The sequence below is a fragment of the Dipodomys spectabilis genome, unplaced genomic scaffold (assembly GCF_019054845.1).
Source record: "Dipodomys spectabilis isolate Male_0828 unplaced genomic scaffold, ASM1905484v1 ptg000234l, whole genome shotgun sequence".
NCBI lineage: Eukaryota > Metazoa > Chordata > Mammalia > Rodentia > Heteromyidae > Dipodomys > Dipodomys spectabilis.
Window position 1 is genome coordinate 6929359 of NW_024870911.1, and position 15741 is coordinate 6945099.

The window sequence follows — 15741 nt, forward strand, 5'->3', positions numbered from 1 at the left end:
GGCTGGGAAGGTGGCTCAGTGGTAGAGTGCTTGCCTTGCATGCATGATGCCCTGGGTTCGATTCCTCAACACCACATAAGCAGGAAGTGGTGCTGTAGCTCAAGTGGTAGAGTGCTAGCATTGAGCTGAAGAGCTGAGGTACAGGGCCCAAGCCCAGAGCTCAAGCCCCACAACCAAAGGAAAAAAAAAAAATCTCAAAACATCAAAGGCAAGAGCTACACAAAAGAGAATATAAATGAAAGAGACTATTCAGGGAAATGAAAACTTTAGTAATGTTCAACTGTTCAGAAACAAGAACATTATATCCATAAAGAATAGAATGCTACTTTTTTTTTTTCTGCCAGTCCTGGGGTTTGAACTCAGGGACTGGGCCCTATACCTGATCTTCTTTTGCTCAAGGCTTTCACTCAACCATGTGAGCCACAGTTCTTCTGGCTTCATTTGGTGCTTAATTGGAGATAGGAATATGACATATTTTCCTGCCCAGGCTGACCTTGACCTACAATTCTCAGACCTCAGCTTCCTAAGCAGTTAGTATTACAGGTTGAGCCACCAGCAACCCCAGAATGCTTTTAATACTTTAATACTTTTAATAGCATTGTTACACAAAATTTATCTCAAAATGAATCATAGATGGAAATCACAAGTCTAAAGAAAAAAAGCCTAGGAAAAACTGGAGCAAAGGGGCTAGAAATGTGACTTAGTGGACCACTTGCCTAGCATGTATGAAGCCCTCAGTTTGATTCTTCAGTATCATATAAACAGAAAAAGCTGGAAGTGACACTGTGGTTCGAGTGGTAGAGTGCTATCCTTGAGCAAAAGAAGCTGAGGGGCAGTGCCTAGGCCCTGAGTTCAAGCTCAGGACTGGCCAAAAAAAAAAAAAAGCAGAAATGAAAAAAGGAATGGGAATTTGGAAGAATAGAAAAAAATGTTCTCAAAATTCAGACAAAATTATTAAAGGCATTAGAAAACATGAAAGGAAGTATTTTTAAATTACAAGACTAGGTGGGCACCAGTGACTCCTACCTATAATCTTAGCTACTAAACAGACTGAGATATGAGGATCAAAGTTCAAAGCCAGCCTTCATAGGAAAGTCCATGAGATTTTTTTTTTTTTGGGTCTGGATGTGGGGCCTGAACTCTGGGCTGGGCGCTGTCCCTCAGCTCTTCAGTTTAAGGCTAGCGCTACACTACTTGAGCCACAGCACCACTTTCGGCTTTTTTCTTTTTGCTTATGTGGTGCTGAGGAATCGAACCCAGGGCCTCATGCATGCAAGGCAAGCACTCTTCCACTTAGCCACCTTCCCAGCCCCAGTCCATGAGATTTTTATCTCTAATTAACCACCAAAGAGCCAAAAGTGAAGCTGTGGCTCAAGTGGCAGAGGCACTACTTGAGCAAAAAAGCTCAGGAGCAGTATCCAGGCCCTGAGTTCAAGCCCCACGACTAGTACTCAGACACGCATGCGTTCACTCACACTCACACACACACACAAAAGAAACAGCCTTTATATATAATATCTGAAAGCTTTTACCTGATATGTCTAGAACAGATACATCCTTAGATATTTAATGTAGATGAGAGATTGCTATGGGCTAGGAATAAGCAGAACAGTTTCTTTAGAGTCAGAAAGAAGGTTGATGAAAATGTCTAAAATAAGATACTGGTAAGAGTTGTATGTTCTGTAAATACAACTAAACATCATAAAGCTTAATACTCTGAAAGAATGAGCTTTATGGTATGTGAATTATCTCAATAAATCTGCTACTTTAAAAATAAAAATTTAATGCATTGTACCTATAATCCCATTACTCCAGAGTAGAAACAGGAGCAGAGATCAAGCCTGGGATACATAGTAAGACTGTCTCAAAAATAGCAAAAACTGGGGCAGGGAAGGTGGCTCAGTGTTAGGGTGCTTGCCTTGCATGCATGAGGCCCTGGGCTCAATTCCTCAGCACCACATAAGCAGAAAAAGGCAAAAGTGGCCCTGTGGCTCGAGTGGTAGAATGCTAGCCTTGAGCTGAAGAGCTGAGGGATAGTGCCCAGGCCCAGAGTTCAGGCCCCACCACCAACCAATAAAGAAATAAAGAAATAAATAGCAAAAACAAAATTTAAAAAATATTTTCTTTGGTTTCCTTTTTTCTTAGACAAGATCTCACTACATAGATCTCACTATGTATGGGTTCAAGTCCAGCCTCCAGTCTCACCTCCAAAATGCTGGGATTACATGCCTGTGTTACCACATGAAAAAATTGCTATTCCCTTAATCATACTTCTTTATCTCAAAAATACCTTTCCAGCACAGAGAATACTAGAAGAATCCAATGCATCATCCAATGGTCTCCAATCCACTATTACTTCAGTATCCTTAAGAAAGAAATTATATTTAGAATTTAGTAATAAGGTATATTCTTAATTCACTTATTTAATTCTCTGAACCTAAAAGTTTACCCCCTTATATATCAGCCTCAATGCCTATATCATGCATTAACTGTTAACAAAATATTATGTAGTTTAATTCTGTTTATTTTTCATTATGAAAAATGTATAAATACAATTTTTATATGGTACATTCAAAAACATAATCCTAACTACTCAGGAGTCTAAGATCTAAGGACTATCACTCAAAGCCATCCTAGAAAGAAAAGTCCTTGAAAGTCTTATCTCCAATTAAGCAGCAAAAAGCCAGAAATGAAGGCACTGCTCCAGTGAAACAGTGCAAGCCTTAGTGAAAAAGCTAAGGGACAGCACCCTGCTCCTGAGTTCAAGCCCCAGTACCAACACAAAAACAAGTAAATATATGTGTTTATGTGTATGCATATACACATATACACATACACATACAGTGTGTGTGTGTGTGTGTGTGTGTGTGTGTGTGTGTGTATTCCATGTTATTTTACTGGTTTACCTAAAGTATTTTATTTCTATCATTATTCTTTCCCATGTTAAATTTTTAACTGTTCTATCATGTAATTGTATCTTACATATAAAATTCAAACTTTCTGATAAAGCTCCCTAAAAGAACCCCCACTGCTGGGCATCAGTAGTTTAGGCCTGTAATCCTAGTTACTCAAACAGATGAGATCTGAGGTTTGCAGTTCAAAGACAGCCCAAGCAGAAAAGCCCATGAGACTCTTATCTCCAATTAACTATCAAAAAAACTGCAAGTGGAGTTGTGGCTGAAGTGATAGAGCATTAGCCTTCAGCACAAAAAGCTCAGGGATGGCACATAGGCCCCGAGTTCAAGCACCAGCACCATCCCCAGCACCCAAAAAAAAAAAAAAAAAAACTATAAACTATTACTAAATAAAATCATTTACAAAAAACTTACCTTTTCAAAAACACGTAATATCCCTGAAATTAAGCTGTCTTGATCATTGGTCTTACCACAAGATGAATGAATATATACCCCTTCCTGTTCATATATAATCTGGAACAACAAAAATAAGAATAATCATTGTTTTTATTTCAGTATATGTTTAAAATATTGAGATGTTTTCTTATAATGACTATCCAAGTATATGATTACCATATATATACGTATTTATAGATAACTATATATGTATATAATTGCATACATATTATATACCTATACATATGCATACATATATATTTGTTTTGAGGATGGCACCCAAGTCTAAATACAATTTATACACACCTTCTACACATAGCCTGAAGGCTGTTTTACATTTGATGTTAACTAAATGGCCAAGAACTAATCTGAAGGTAAGTTTGTACACTATAGTTAGTGTAGCTGCATTCTGATTGTAACTGTTTGCATGAGGTCAAGTGGGGAATTTCTACTTCTAATATCATGTCAGCACTAAACAATTTTTTTAGATTTTTAGAATATTTCAAATTCTAGATTCTCAGATTAGGAATGTTCAATCTTTATTAAAAAAAATACATACCAGATTTAAGGAAACTTCAAACAAACGTAAACTGAAAGTTTGATTTGTTGCTCATTAGTGAAAAATCAAATATCAGACAAATTGTGACGTTCCTCAATATATAAATTCCACTTAAAATTTATATTTGGGGAGGGCTGGGAAGGTGGCTCAGTGGTAGAGTGCTCTCCTAGCATGCATGAAGCCCTGGGTTCGATTCCTCAGTGCCACATACACAGAGAAAGCCGGAAGTGGCACTGTGGCTCAAGTGGTAGAGTGCCAGCCTTGAGCAGAAGATCAGGGACAATGAACTTTACAACTTGGGGGAGGAAGGGTAGGGATGTAGGGGGAGAAATAGGAGAAAATGAGGGAAAAGAAATGTAGTCAAAAAGAAATGTACTCATGACCTGACTGCTGTAACTATAGCCCCTCTGTACCCCACCTCTACAATACAATAAAATAAAATAAAAAAATTAAGCCGGACGCTGATGGCTCACGCCTGTAATCCTAGCTACTCAGGAGGCTGAGGTTCTGAGGATCATGGACAAAAGCCAACCCAGGCAAGGGCTAGGAAGGTGGCTCAGTGGTAGAGTGCTTGCCTTGCATGCATTAGGCCCTGGGTTTGATTCCTCAGCACCACATAAGCAAAAAGAAAGAAAGCCGGAAGTAGCACTGTGGCTCAAGTGGTAGAGCGCTAGCCTTGAGCTGAAGAGCTGAGGGACAGCTCCCAGGCCCAGAGTTCAGGCCCCATGACCGCAACCCCCCACCCCCAAAAAAAGCCAGCCCGGGCAGAAAAGTCCGAGAGACTCTTATCTCCAAGAAAACACTAGAAAACTGAAAGTGGCACTATGGGCTCAAGAGGTAGAGCGCTGGCCTTGAGCTGAAAAGCTCAGGGATAGCACCCAAGCCCAGTGTTCAAGCCCCAGGACAAAAAAAAAAAAATTATATTTGGGGCACATAGATTAGTAGTGTATAAGTTGGTATTGTCTACCAAGTGCAAAGTCCACAAACTAATAGTAATAATAATAAAATACTAGATTTAAACTGGAAACTATCCAAAAATAAGAACACATGAACTATCCAAAAATAAGAACACATGAATTATAATAAAAAACTGATGCTTTTTATATATTCCCACAATAGCCTATTTTATAAAAGATCATTTTGTAACAAAACGATCTAGAAATTCAGGTAACCATAAGGAATTTTAAAATTAGTGAAGAGAACTTCTGGAAATGAGTATAAAGGAAATGAATTTTGCAATATTTACTGTTTCTTTTTGTTTTTGTTTTTGGGTCCGGTCGTGGGGCCTGAACTCTTGAGTCTGGGCGCTATCCCTCAGCTCTTCAGCTCAAGGCTAGCACTCTACCACTTGAGCCACAGCGCCACTTCCGGCTTTTTTTTTTTTTCTGCTTATGAGGTGCTGAGGAATTGAACCCAGGGCCTCAAGCATGCAAGGCAAGCGCTCTACCACTGAGCCACCTTCCCAGCCCAGTATTTACTGTTTCTATAAGTAAAACTCTGTTTTAAAAAAAAACTATCAGTGTATGAAGATTTAAGACATGATCCTTGACCAGCATCTTATGAGCATATAGTAAAGACAAGTTAATTCCTAAGTATAAATATTTCTATTGCCATAAGGAAAATAAAATAATAACCCTCAGTATTTTTCACATATTGAGTTTGGAATAGAGAATTTTTTTATTTATGTAAACCTTTTATTGATATAATCATATTAGTCTTTTGAATAACAAAATTACACTACTAAGTTGTCACATTATTTTTACTACTTTCTCATATTTGGGATGTTAGTCAATTGTAATATGGATTTATGTCACCTAGGTCAATAGTTCTATTAATCAAGATCACAAGGGAAGTTACAAAAAACCTAAGATGGACTTCTCTGGAATATTTGTTTAACACCAGATTAGTATCTAAGCAAAAAACAAAGATGGTATAGTATGAGTTGGAAAATGGACAAAATGGGACAATTTTATGTTGTTTATATAAAGATGAAAACTCTTAAAGCATATATAGTCATATATGTACAAAGATATAAATAAGAATAATCACAGCCAGCCATCTTGTGACTTATATCTACTAACACTTTCCAACACACATACTCTTCCTGCCTAGGGCCACGCTGAGCTTACACAGTCCCTAAAAACCTTGTGTCTTTTCTTTGCAAATACTGTTCCCTCTGCCTGAAACATCCTCTACCCCTTTCTACTGAAAAAAGAAATCCTTCCTGTCCAAACTCTTCTACCCACTTAATCTGATTTACAAGTGCCCAATCTGAAATGAGAAGACATTTCTAGTTGATTCTTCAATGAATAACAGAAAATGCCAATAATGTGCCAGGAAGGTAATTCCTAGATGACAATAAACCAGACTCAGTGACTGCCTTTAGTACTTACAGTCTAATTGTGGGTAAGGACAAGAAAACAATTACAGCATATAATGTAAGTAACTAATAAGCTGATTCAGCAGGCCTTTAATATGGTATCTTAACCAGACTCAGATGGGTCAGGCAGTGAGAATCAGGAAGATTGGCTACCTATAAGCTGAGACCTTAGTAATGGCAATTTTAACTAAGAGCATGCAGGGAGGAAGAGGGTGTATGTTCCTAGCAAAGGGTACATACTAAACAGAACATACATACTAAACAAAGAGTTGTTCAATATATAGCTGAAACTCAGTATCAAGTGGTAAAATTACAACCAGTTCAGAATAGAGTTTTATTAGCCATGCTAAAGAACTCAAGAGGGGCTGGGAAGGTGACTCAGTGGTAGAGCGCTTGCCTTGCATACATGAGGCCCTGGGTTCGATTCCTTAGCACCACATAAGCAAAAAGGCTAGAGCACTAGCCTTGAGCTGAAGAGCTGAGGGACAGTGCCCAGGCCCAGAGTTCAGGGCCCATGACCGGACCCAAAAAAAAAAAAAAGAACTCAAGAGATTGGAATTTATCCTGAAGACAAAAGCCACTAGAGTTCTAGCAGGGAATGACACGGTCAAACTTAACTTCGGTAAGTCAACATACTGACTACAGGGCCAAGAATGAACAGCTGTAATAATTCAAGGAAAGATTCAAGATGGCTTGAATTCAGGCAGTGAAAGTGGGGATGAGGAAAAGCATAAAAAGATATTTAGGTCAAAATGACAAGACTTTGTGACTACATGTGGGAGGTGGTAAAGGAGAGAGAACTCAAGTACAAAACTGAAAATTGAGAAATTATTTATTGAGACAGGGAATACAGAAGGAAAAAAGTAAACCATGGGATTTATTTGGGACATATTAGTCGTGTCAATGGAAATAAAAGAAAATGTATTATAAAGGTAACATACCACAGAAATTCTGAGAGAAGACTGCATCTTTGATATAAACAAGATGGTACACATCTTGATGAATGGTAGGTATACTGCTTAAAGTCATCAGTGTGTCAAACAATGTAAGAATCTGGACATACTTAGAAATCTATGAAAATTTTAAAATAACTGTTCTTTTATACCAATGACTAAAACAATAAAAAGGTATGATATTACTTTTTTTTGGGGGGGAGGAGGGGGGTCTGGTCGTGGGGCCTGAACTCTGGGCCTGGGCACTGTCCCTCAGCTCTTCAGCTCAAGGCTAGTGCTCTACCACTTGAGCCACAGCGCCACTTCGGCTTTTTTCTTTTTGCTTATGTGGTGCTGAGGAATCGAACCCAGGGCCTCAGGCAATCGCTCTACCACTGAGCCACCTTCCCAGTCCCAGGTATGAATATTTCATAAGATTTTCTACCAGTAAAAAGTGAAATAAACTTCAAACTTAATCTCAGCACCTATGTCTTATCAAAACTAAGACATAATAACTTCATTCTTTTTCCATTTAAAAGTCATGTTTTTACTAACTCACAAAATGAAATGTCTTAAAACTGAAAACTACTATACTGTGTAAAAAATTTTTTTTAAAACAAAAAAATTGGGGGCTGGGAAGGTGGCTCAGTGGTAGAGCACTTTGCCTTGCATGCCTGAGACCCTGGGTTCAATTCCTCAGCACCACATAAGCAAAAAAGAAAAAAGCTGGAAGTGGCGCTGTAGCTCAAGTGGTAGAGCACTAACCTTGAGCTGAAGAGCTGAGGGACAGTGCCCAGGCCCAGAGTTCAGGCCCCACACCTGGAAAAAAAAAAAAAAATTAAGTCTGGCTCATGCCTGTGATCCTACATACTCAACAGTCAGCCTAGGGGCTGGGAAGTTGGCTCAGTGGTAGAGCGCTTGCCTTGCATGCCTGAGGCCCTAGGTTTGATTCCTCAGCACCACATAAGCAAAAAGGAAAAAAAGCCAGAAGTGGTGCTGGGCTCAAGTGGTAGAGCGCTAGCCTTGAGCTGAAGAGCTGAAGGACAGCGCCCAGGCCTAGAGTTCAGGCCCCACGACCAGACCCCAAAAAAAAAAAAAAAAAAAAAACAGTCAGCCAAGGCAGAAAAATCTGTGTGACTCTCTTCTCCAATTAACCTGTAAAAAGTTAGAAGTAGAGATGTGGCTCAAGTGGCAGAACTCCAACGTTGAGTGAAATAGCCAAACAAGAATGCAAGGCTCTGAGTTCAAGCCCCAATGCCAGCACTAAAAAAAGTCTGGGTCTGGGAAGGTGGCTCAGTGGTAAAGTGCTTGCCTTACATGCATGAGGCCCTGGGTTCGATTCCTCAGCACTACACAAGCAGAAAAAGCCAGAAGTGGTGCCTGGCTCAAGTGCAGGGGGACAGCATCCAGGCCTAGAGTTCAGGCCCACAACAGACAAAAAAAAAAATTAAAGTCTGTATTCAACAGCCCTATTATCCAAAAAACTCAGCAATAAAGAATGCCATAAAATAAAGAAAACATCTGAATTATTTTCTGGTTATGTAACATGTTACAAGAACTACTCTAAAGAAAAGAGAAACTCTCCAGTATACCAGGAATATTTTTTATCTTTTTTTTTTGTACTCATGAACTACTTTATTAAACGGCAACTCCTTCAAGAAACAAAGATAAAAAGAAAAAAAGTACTAAGCCAAAAGTGAAGGCACTGTTTCTAAACTGTGTAAAAGAAAATTCTTTTGCTCTTTATTTTAATGTACTATCATTATTTTAAGTCATTTGCTATTTATTTTAAATTAAGTAAAAAGCATCAACAACTAAAATCTGTTATATTAATTTAATTATGGCTGGATTTGATAGAGGAATATTTAAATTACACAGCTTTTAGAAGTTTGTGAGTTATTCCAGATAATTTTCACATTTTTTTTAATTGTGAAAATAACGTACAGAGGGGTTACAATTACATGGGCAAGGTAATGAGTACATTTATCAAGCATTGTTGCCTCCTTCTTTGTTTCCTCTTCCTATCCCTTCCCATCACCCACCCCCCACTCCACCCCCTATTTTTTATCTTTCTAAAGCATTAAGATTATAATATATCTAAAAGGAAATAGATGGAACCAAGTTTTTAAGTTACAAAATAAATTCTTACTAACCCTTACTAAAAAGTCATCAAATCCTAATTCTGAAAAATAACCAATGAGCCTGGCACTGATGGCTCACACCTGTAATCCTATCTATTCAGAAGGCTGAGAGCTGAGGATCATGTTTTTGCCAGCCCAGGCAAAAAAGTCTTTGTTGTTGTTGTTGGTCGTGGGACTTGAACTCTGGGCTTGGGTGCTGTCCCTGAGCTCTCCAGCTCAAGGGGGAGCACTCTACCACTTGCGCCACAGAGCCACTTCTAATTTTCAGGTGGTTAATTGGCGATAAGAGTCTCACAGGCTGGCTTTGAACCACGATCCTCAGATCTCAGCTTCCTTCAGTAGCTAGGATTACAGTGCCTGGCAAGAAAAGTCATACATACAATAAACCACTTAGAAAAAGCCAGAAGTGGTGCTGTGGCTCAAGTGGTAGACCACCAGCCTAGAGCACAAAGAGGCTCAAGGACAGGGTTTAGGTCCTGAGTTCAAGCCCCAGGACCAGCAAAAAAAAAATTAATTAACCAATGATTTTTCCCAATTATTTCAAGTTACTTTATTAGAATAAAATCATAACAAAAAAACAAAAGTGAAAGAAAATATTCCACAATAGGATTTTACAATTCTAAAACAAGAAAATAATAATGGAACCATCTCTCTTATTCTAATCCCCTTGTTTGTTCTTACTTCCTGATTTTTCCCCTTCACTGAATACCTTCTGTGTATCAGGATCTGAGCTAGGTAAAGTAGAAACATTTCAAGGTTTAACCACATGACAAGCCAATCTACACATTACCAGAATATGAACAATAAAAACTGCATCCACATAAAGGGGTTGAAATTCATATTGTCTTGCTTATTTAGACAAGTAAGGGAGTGATTTTGAAAACTGAAGTCTATAAATTCCAAGGGCCAGGAATATGTTACACATATCTCCAATATCTAACATAGTGTGGAACAAATCACATGCTTAAGAAGTATTTGGAGAGTAAATTAATGTAACTATAACTAGTATGGTATAATGTCAAAAACTACTTCTAGGGCCGGGAATGTGGCTTAGTGATAAGAGTGCTTGCCTAGTATGCATGAAGCCCTGGGTTCGATCCCTAAGTACCACATAAACAGTAAAAGCCAGAAGTGGCGCTGTGGCTCAAGTGGTAGAGTGCTTGAGCAAAAGAAGCAAAAGGTCAGTAACAGTGCCCAGGCCCTAAGTTCAAGCTCCAGGACTGGCCAAAAAAAAAGATGAAGAAGAAAAAATTTTAAAAACCTACTTCTACTTCTAGCTAATTTTTCCCCTTCTCTCTGAGAGGTAAATTCAACTCATTCCATTAACCTGATGGAAGCAAACAGCCTTTAGAGACAATGTCCTTATTTCTTCCCTCACAAGAGGGTATCACTTCTACTCATTTGGCTGTTACTTAAAGAATATATAGACTAGAGGAATTCAACAAACTAATTAGGGTTACTAATCAAACTGAAACCCACTCTTTTTTTTTTTTTTTTGCCGGTTGTGGGGCTTGAACTCAGGGCCTGATGGAAGGATTAGTTGGAGATAAAGAGTCTCATGGGGACTTTTCTGGAGACCAGGCTTCAAACTGTGATTAAGACTTCAGCCTCCTGAGTAGCTAGGATTACCGGTGTAAGCCACTGGCCCCCAGCTCAAGCCCACTTTTATGAGCTCTGGTAGGAAAAACAAAATACATGCAGAATTGAATTCATCCATGCATCCTAAGAAATTATTGAAGGTAGACAAATTATTGAAGAACTGACTACATTATAATCAAGTGTGTTATACTGCACAGTAGAAAGAACTCATCAAAAAGTATAGTAAATCTTACATTTCACAGCTCTGCTTTGCCAAGTGTTCTTTCAAAACCAACTTAAATCTGGAAATGGGAAGTGTAGATTAAATGAAAAGGATTTCTTCTTGGAAAGTGCTAGACTGGATCAGTCCAAATTGGGGGGGGGGGGGGGGGAAGGGGGGAATCAAACAGGATAACTCTACTCACTGTTGTAAAAAGACAAAAAAATATTAATAATCTGAAACAGAATGTCCAACTTACCATTTCAAAAAGTAAAAATAAGTGCAATTTCTTTTGTTTTTTGTTTTCTAGTTTCCTCTATTCTTACGTGCTCCCCTACAAGAAACGACTGATAGCGCTTCTATCCTATAGAGAAAGAACATGAAGCAGTCCTAACTGCTCAATGTCCCAAAGCTCAACTTCAGGTCAACTGAAAAAAACAAGACCATACTGGTTACTCTGCAGCCTAATAAGAGAAGTTTACACACGGAACCACAAAGGCCGTCAAAGGACTCAAAATGGAGTGGAAAGCGACAGGGGAAACCTGAGTGGATAACAAACAAACAAACAAGGAACAGAGGGAGCTATTATCAGCAGTCAGCCCTCCCTCTTTACGATATACCCACGCCGCGGGAGCAGCTGCCAAAGGTCGATCCCGCAGCAGACGTCCCGGGGGTGGGGAAGGGGGAGGGGGAGGGGGTGGGGAAGGGGGAGGGGGTGGGGAAGGGGGAGGGGGAGGAGGTGGGGGTGGGGAAGGGGGAGGAGGTGGGGGGTGGGGAAGGGGGCGGGGGGGGGGGGCGCCACAAGCACAAGCCTGGGAAACACTCGACGAAATCTCCTCCGCAACCCACCGCTCGCTCCTAACGAAATGGGGCGTGGGTAACCTGGCCGAACTGTGACCACCGCGAGAGATGGCCCCCGCGGAAGCGCCTCGGAGACGTCGGGGGAATAAACGTTTCGACAAATCCCTTCCGGCGGCTGCTCTGGGGGAGGAGGAGGCCTGGCGGCTGACAACCTCCGGCCGTCCGCGCGGCAGACACCAGTCGGTCTGCGGGGCCCGCCGCGGACGCCAGGCAGCAGGGCCCGCCGCGGACGCCAGGCAGCAGGGCGGCTCCTCCCCAAGCCGGGTGTCCCCGGCGCCGTCACGAGACCGGCCGGGGAGATTGGCGCCTCCAAGCCAGGGAAGCCATTGTAGCCGGGAGGGCGGGCCGAGGCCTACCGCCGGGACTGCTGTGTCCAGTTCACGCTAGAGCCAGGAAACCGCCTGGCCCTTCGGAAAAGAAACACAGGCGTCGAAAGGCGCGTCCGTATTTGGGGCAAATCGGAGCCGAAGGGAGCCGAGCCCTCGCAGCGTCGGGGCAGGGACCCGGGCTCCCGGCTCCCGGGCTGCACCGGCAGGCTCGTCCGTGACGCCCGCGGAGGGCTGCTCCCGAAGCTAATGGACACCTGCTTCCCTCCCTGGCTGCCCCCCTCAGCGAGCAGAGAAACCCCAGTCTCGCAGAAACCCAGGGGTGCTACCCGGGGCCGTTACTTACCTTCCCGCTCACAGCGCCCGCCGCCGCCATGTTTGCTGCGCCGGCCTGGTGATGACGTAGCAGTAGCTCACGTGTCTCTCAGCTTCACAACAACATCCGGCAAGACAAAAATAACATCCGGGGCCGGAAACGGGCGGGCGGTGACTGGCGGGAATAGTCCGAGGGGGCGGGGGTGATGGTGGGAGGAGCCTCCCGGCGCATGCGTGTTGAGTGGGATTCGGGCTGCCTGAGTGGGCGCTCGCTCTGACTCCGAAGTGCGCATGCGCCAAGGGAGCTTTTTGTTTGGAGGCTCTACTAGGAGCTTAGTGCATAGCACATCGTATGATGTGAATGAAAGTGCAACCGATTGCGAGCCGGCAAACGAGGCCCTGATCTGTAGTCCTAGGCAAGTTAATCAAGATGCTCCGAACTTGGGTTTTTTTTTTTTTCATTTTCATTATAACATCAATATACCGTTGTGAAGATGAAAGAAACCCCAAGTACCCCAGCCGAAGCCCACAGGAGCTAACTTCCTTTGAGTGCGAGGTTCCTCCATTGAAGTCTGCTCAAACAGCATCTTCAAGGCATCTATTTTTACAGGACCCGCACGCAGTTGAGACCTCCTACATGGTCATGTAATAGCTGAGTATGTAAACGGAGAATGACGCTGGAGTTGTCTTACATTTGGTGACAGATTTGTAAGGATATTAAAGTCATCGTTCTCAGTGCTGTAAGAGAGTGCAGAGAATGATTGGATGAGAGCTCTGGTACCAGATCTGAAAGTTCGCCCGCCCGAGACAGAATCAAAAGCCCTCTTACTCAGTTAAGTTCACCTGAGTCCACTGAAGTAACTGAGTGGAAAGTAGAGTTTCTGAAGTTATTTGAGACAAGTGGCAACTATAGAAAACGGACCGCAGATTCAGTGAATATCAGAAACCCGATCAGTAATGAAAGCCGCAGGACTTTAGATGAGAATGAGTATGCCATTAGGAAAGCTGAACACTAGACATCAGAGATTCCAGCCAACACTGAGACCTAAAAACCAGGCTTGACATGGAATGGAGACAGGGGCTCACCTGGAAGGAATTAATGAGGTGAAGAAAAAAAAAATCGTATTACTAGTTAGTAACCAGCACTGTGGGAAAAACTACAGTACTTTCCCCTAATTTTATTGGACTAAAATTCCCTAAAACTTTCATTTCATCTTGGGTGTGGGGTAAAGGTCTAGGCTAACTGAACTTGAATTTTCTACACGTTCAGCGATTTACTGGTTAATTGGAAATAAGAGTCTCAGACAATTTTCTACCCAGGCTAGCTTAGAATCCCTCCAGAATTAAAAGTGGTTTTTGTCTCCAAATTAAGATGCAGCCAATTTTTCAGGGGAAATGCAACTTGTTACCCTTTTCAGAAATGTCTTCTGAAGAGCTGATGAAAACACTCACAGTATGCCCCTTCTCCCTGTTGCCACTATTGACATCATATCCAGATCCCTCATTACCTCTTGCTTGGATTACTATGCCATCTTCAATCCTTGCTTTCTGCATCATCTTCCCCCTAGCTCATCATTCACACCCCTGCCATACTAACCTTTCTTAAGTGTTCCTGTGAATGTTCCTGTGAATTAAAATCCTTCTAATGGTTTCCTAATACCTTCAGGAACAAATCCAAATTCTTCAGCATGGTATATTTGGACTTTCACAAATTTTTCTTGCCTACCATTTTTACTTTTATCATTTTTACTTAAATCCTCCTGTTTACCTAATTTTCTTTTTTTGGGGGGGGGGGGGGGATGGGGGTCCAGTCGTGGGGCCTGAACTCTGAGCCTGGGCACTGTCCCTCAGCTCTTCAGCTCAAGGCTAGTGCTCTACCACTTGAGCCACAGCGCCATTTCCAGCTTTTTATTTTCCTGCTTATGTGGTGCTGAGGAATCGAACCCAGGGCCCCAAGCATGCAAGGCAAGTGCTCTACCACTGAGCCACCTTCCCAGCCCCATACCTAATTTTCTAACTATATCTCAAGATCTGAGAACCCCTGAATATACTGTGTTGTGGTTACAAGATTGCTGCTGACTGTACCTAACTGGCTTGGCTTGGATCATGGAACTTTCCTTAGGTCAATCAATGTGACACAAAGTATTTGACCTTCTAACTAGCCAGATTTTAAGCATATGCCCACAGATCCACTCAAGGTAGTGGGAAAAAAGAGGAGGAGGGGTGATTCCCAGGGGGAAGAAAATGTATGAATTTCTGTTAGGAAAAAAAAAGAGTGATGTTGGCCGATGTAAAACAAACATCAATTATAGAAACTCGGTTTTTCTGTGCAAAACATTTGGTGGTTGTAGAAATAAAATATGAGAAGTAAAATATAGTGATATTGGTGACACAAAATGTTTAACAAATTCATTTTAAATTAAATTGCTCATTTAGGAATGGGTTAAATTATATGTTGCGTGGAGTAAAAAGACCTATTTTTCCTTCTCCAATGATGTCTTCTGTCTTCATGTAACAAGAAGAAATACAACTAGAATTCTATGGTGGTTTGTCCCATGCTTTAGCTTTTTACTAAATTAGAAGGAAAAAAATCATGCAATGCACATACAAGTGAAGAGATTGTTTAACTAATTTTAATTTAATGACAATAATAATTGAGTTCTATGTAACTTAAAATAATCCCTGTTTTCTCGAGTGAGCATTTTCAAAGTTCCTCGTGCCACTTTGATGAACTACATAATCATTCCCTAGTTATAATACATCACTCAGAAACTCATATGATGTAAAAGTTTTTTTTGATGTAAAAGTTTTAATGTAAGTATCGTAAAGAAACTTTAGACTTGGGAGTGACTTTATAGATACTCTCCCCACCATTTTCAGAGACGTGTCTCTTAGACATTAGTGAACTGCCAAAGTCACAAGTTACTATGACTAGACACTTTATTCCACATATACATCTTAACCACATATGTTAATAGTATCAGCTGAAAATCGTCATACATTCTCTGAATTACAGCATTTAATTTCCGTTCCATTGAATTCTCTCACCTCAGTTTCTGAATCTCTTCTTTGTCTTCCA

The 15741-nt window shown here is 41.2% G+C and overlaps 1 protein-coding gene across 2 annotated transcripts in view; it reads right to left on the reverse strand.

Annotated features, from left to right (window-relative positions):
• Tbc1d15 (TBC1 domain family member 15) overlaps nt 1-12770 on the reverse strand; it is a 63800-nt gene extending 51030 nt beyond the window's left edge. Inside the window, exons 1-3 of one of the 2 annotated variants that reach the window (XM_042698695.1) lie at nt 12694-12770; nt 3330-3428; nt 2291-2365 (exon numbers count right to left, since the gene is read on the reverse strand). In XM_042698695.1, the coding sequence (XP_042554629.1) occupies nt 2291-2365; nt 3330-3428; nt 12694-12723 (204 nt within the window). In that variant the 5' untranslated portion in view covers nt 12724-12770. The remainder of the gene's footprint in view (nt 1-2290; nt 2366-3329; nt 3429-12693) is intronic. The other variant, XM_042698696.1, reaches the window with a different exon arrangement.
• Nucleotides 12771-15741: the final 2971 nt, after the last annotated feature.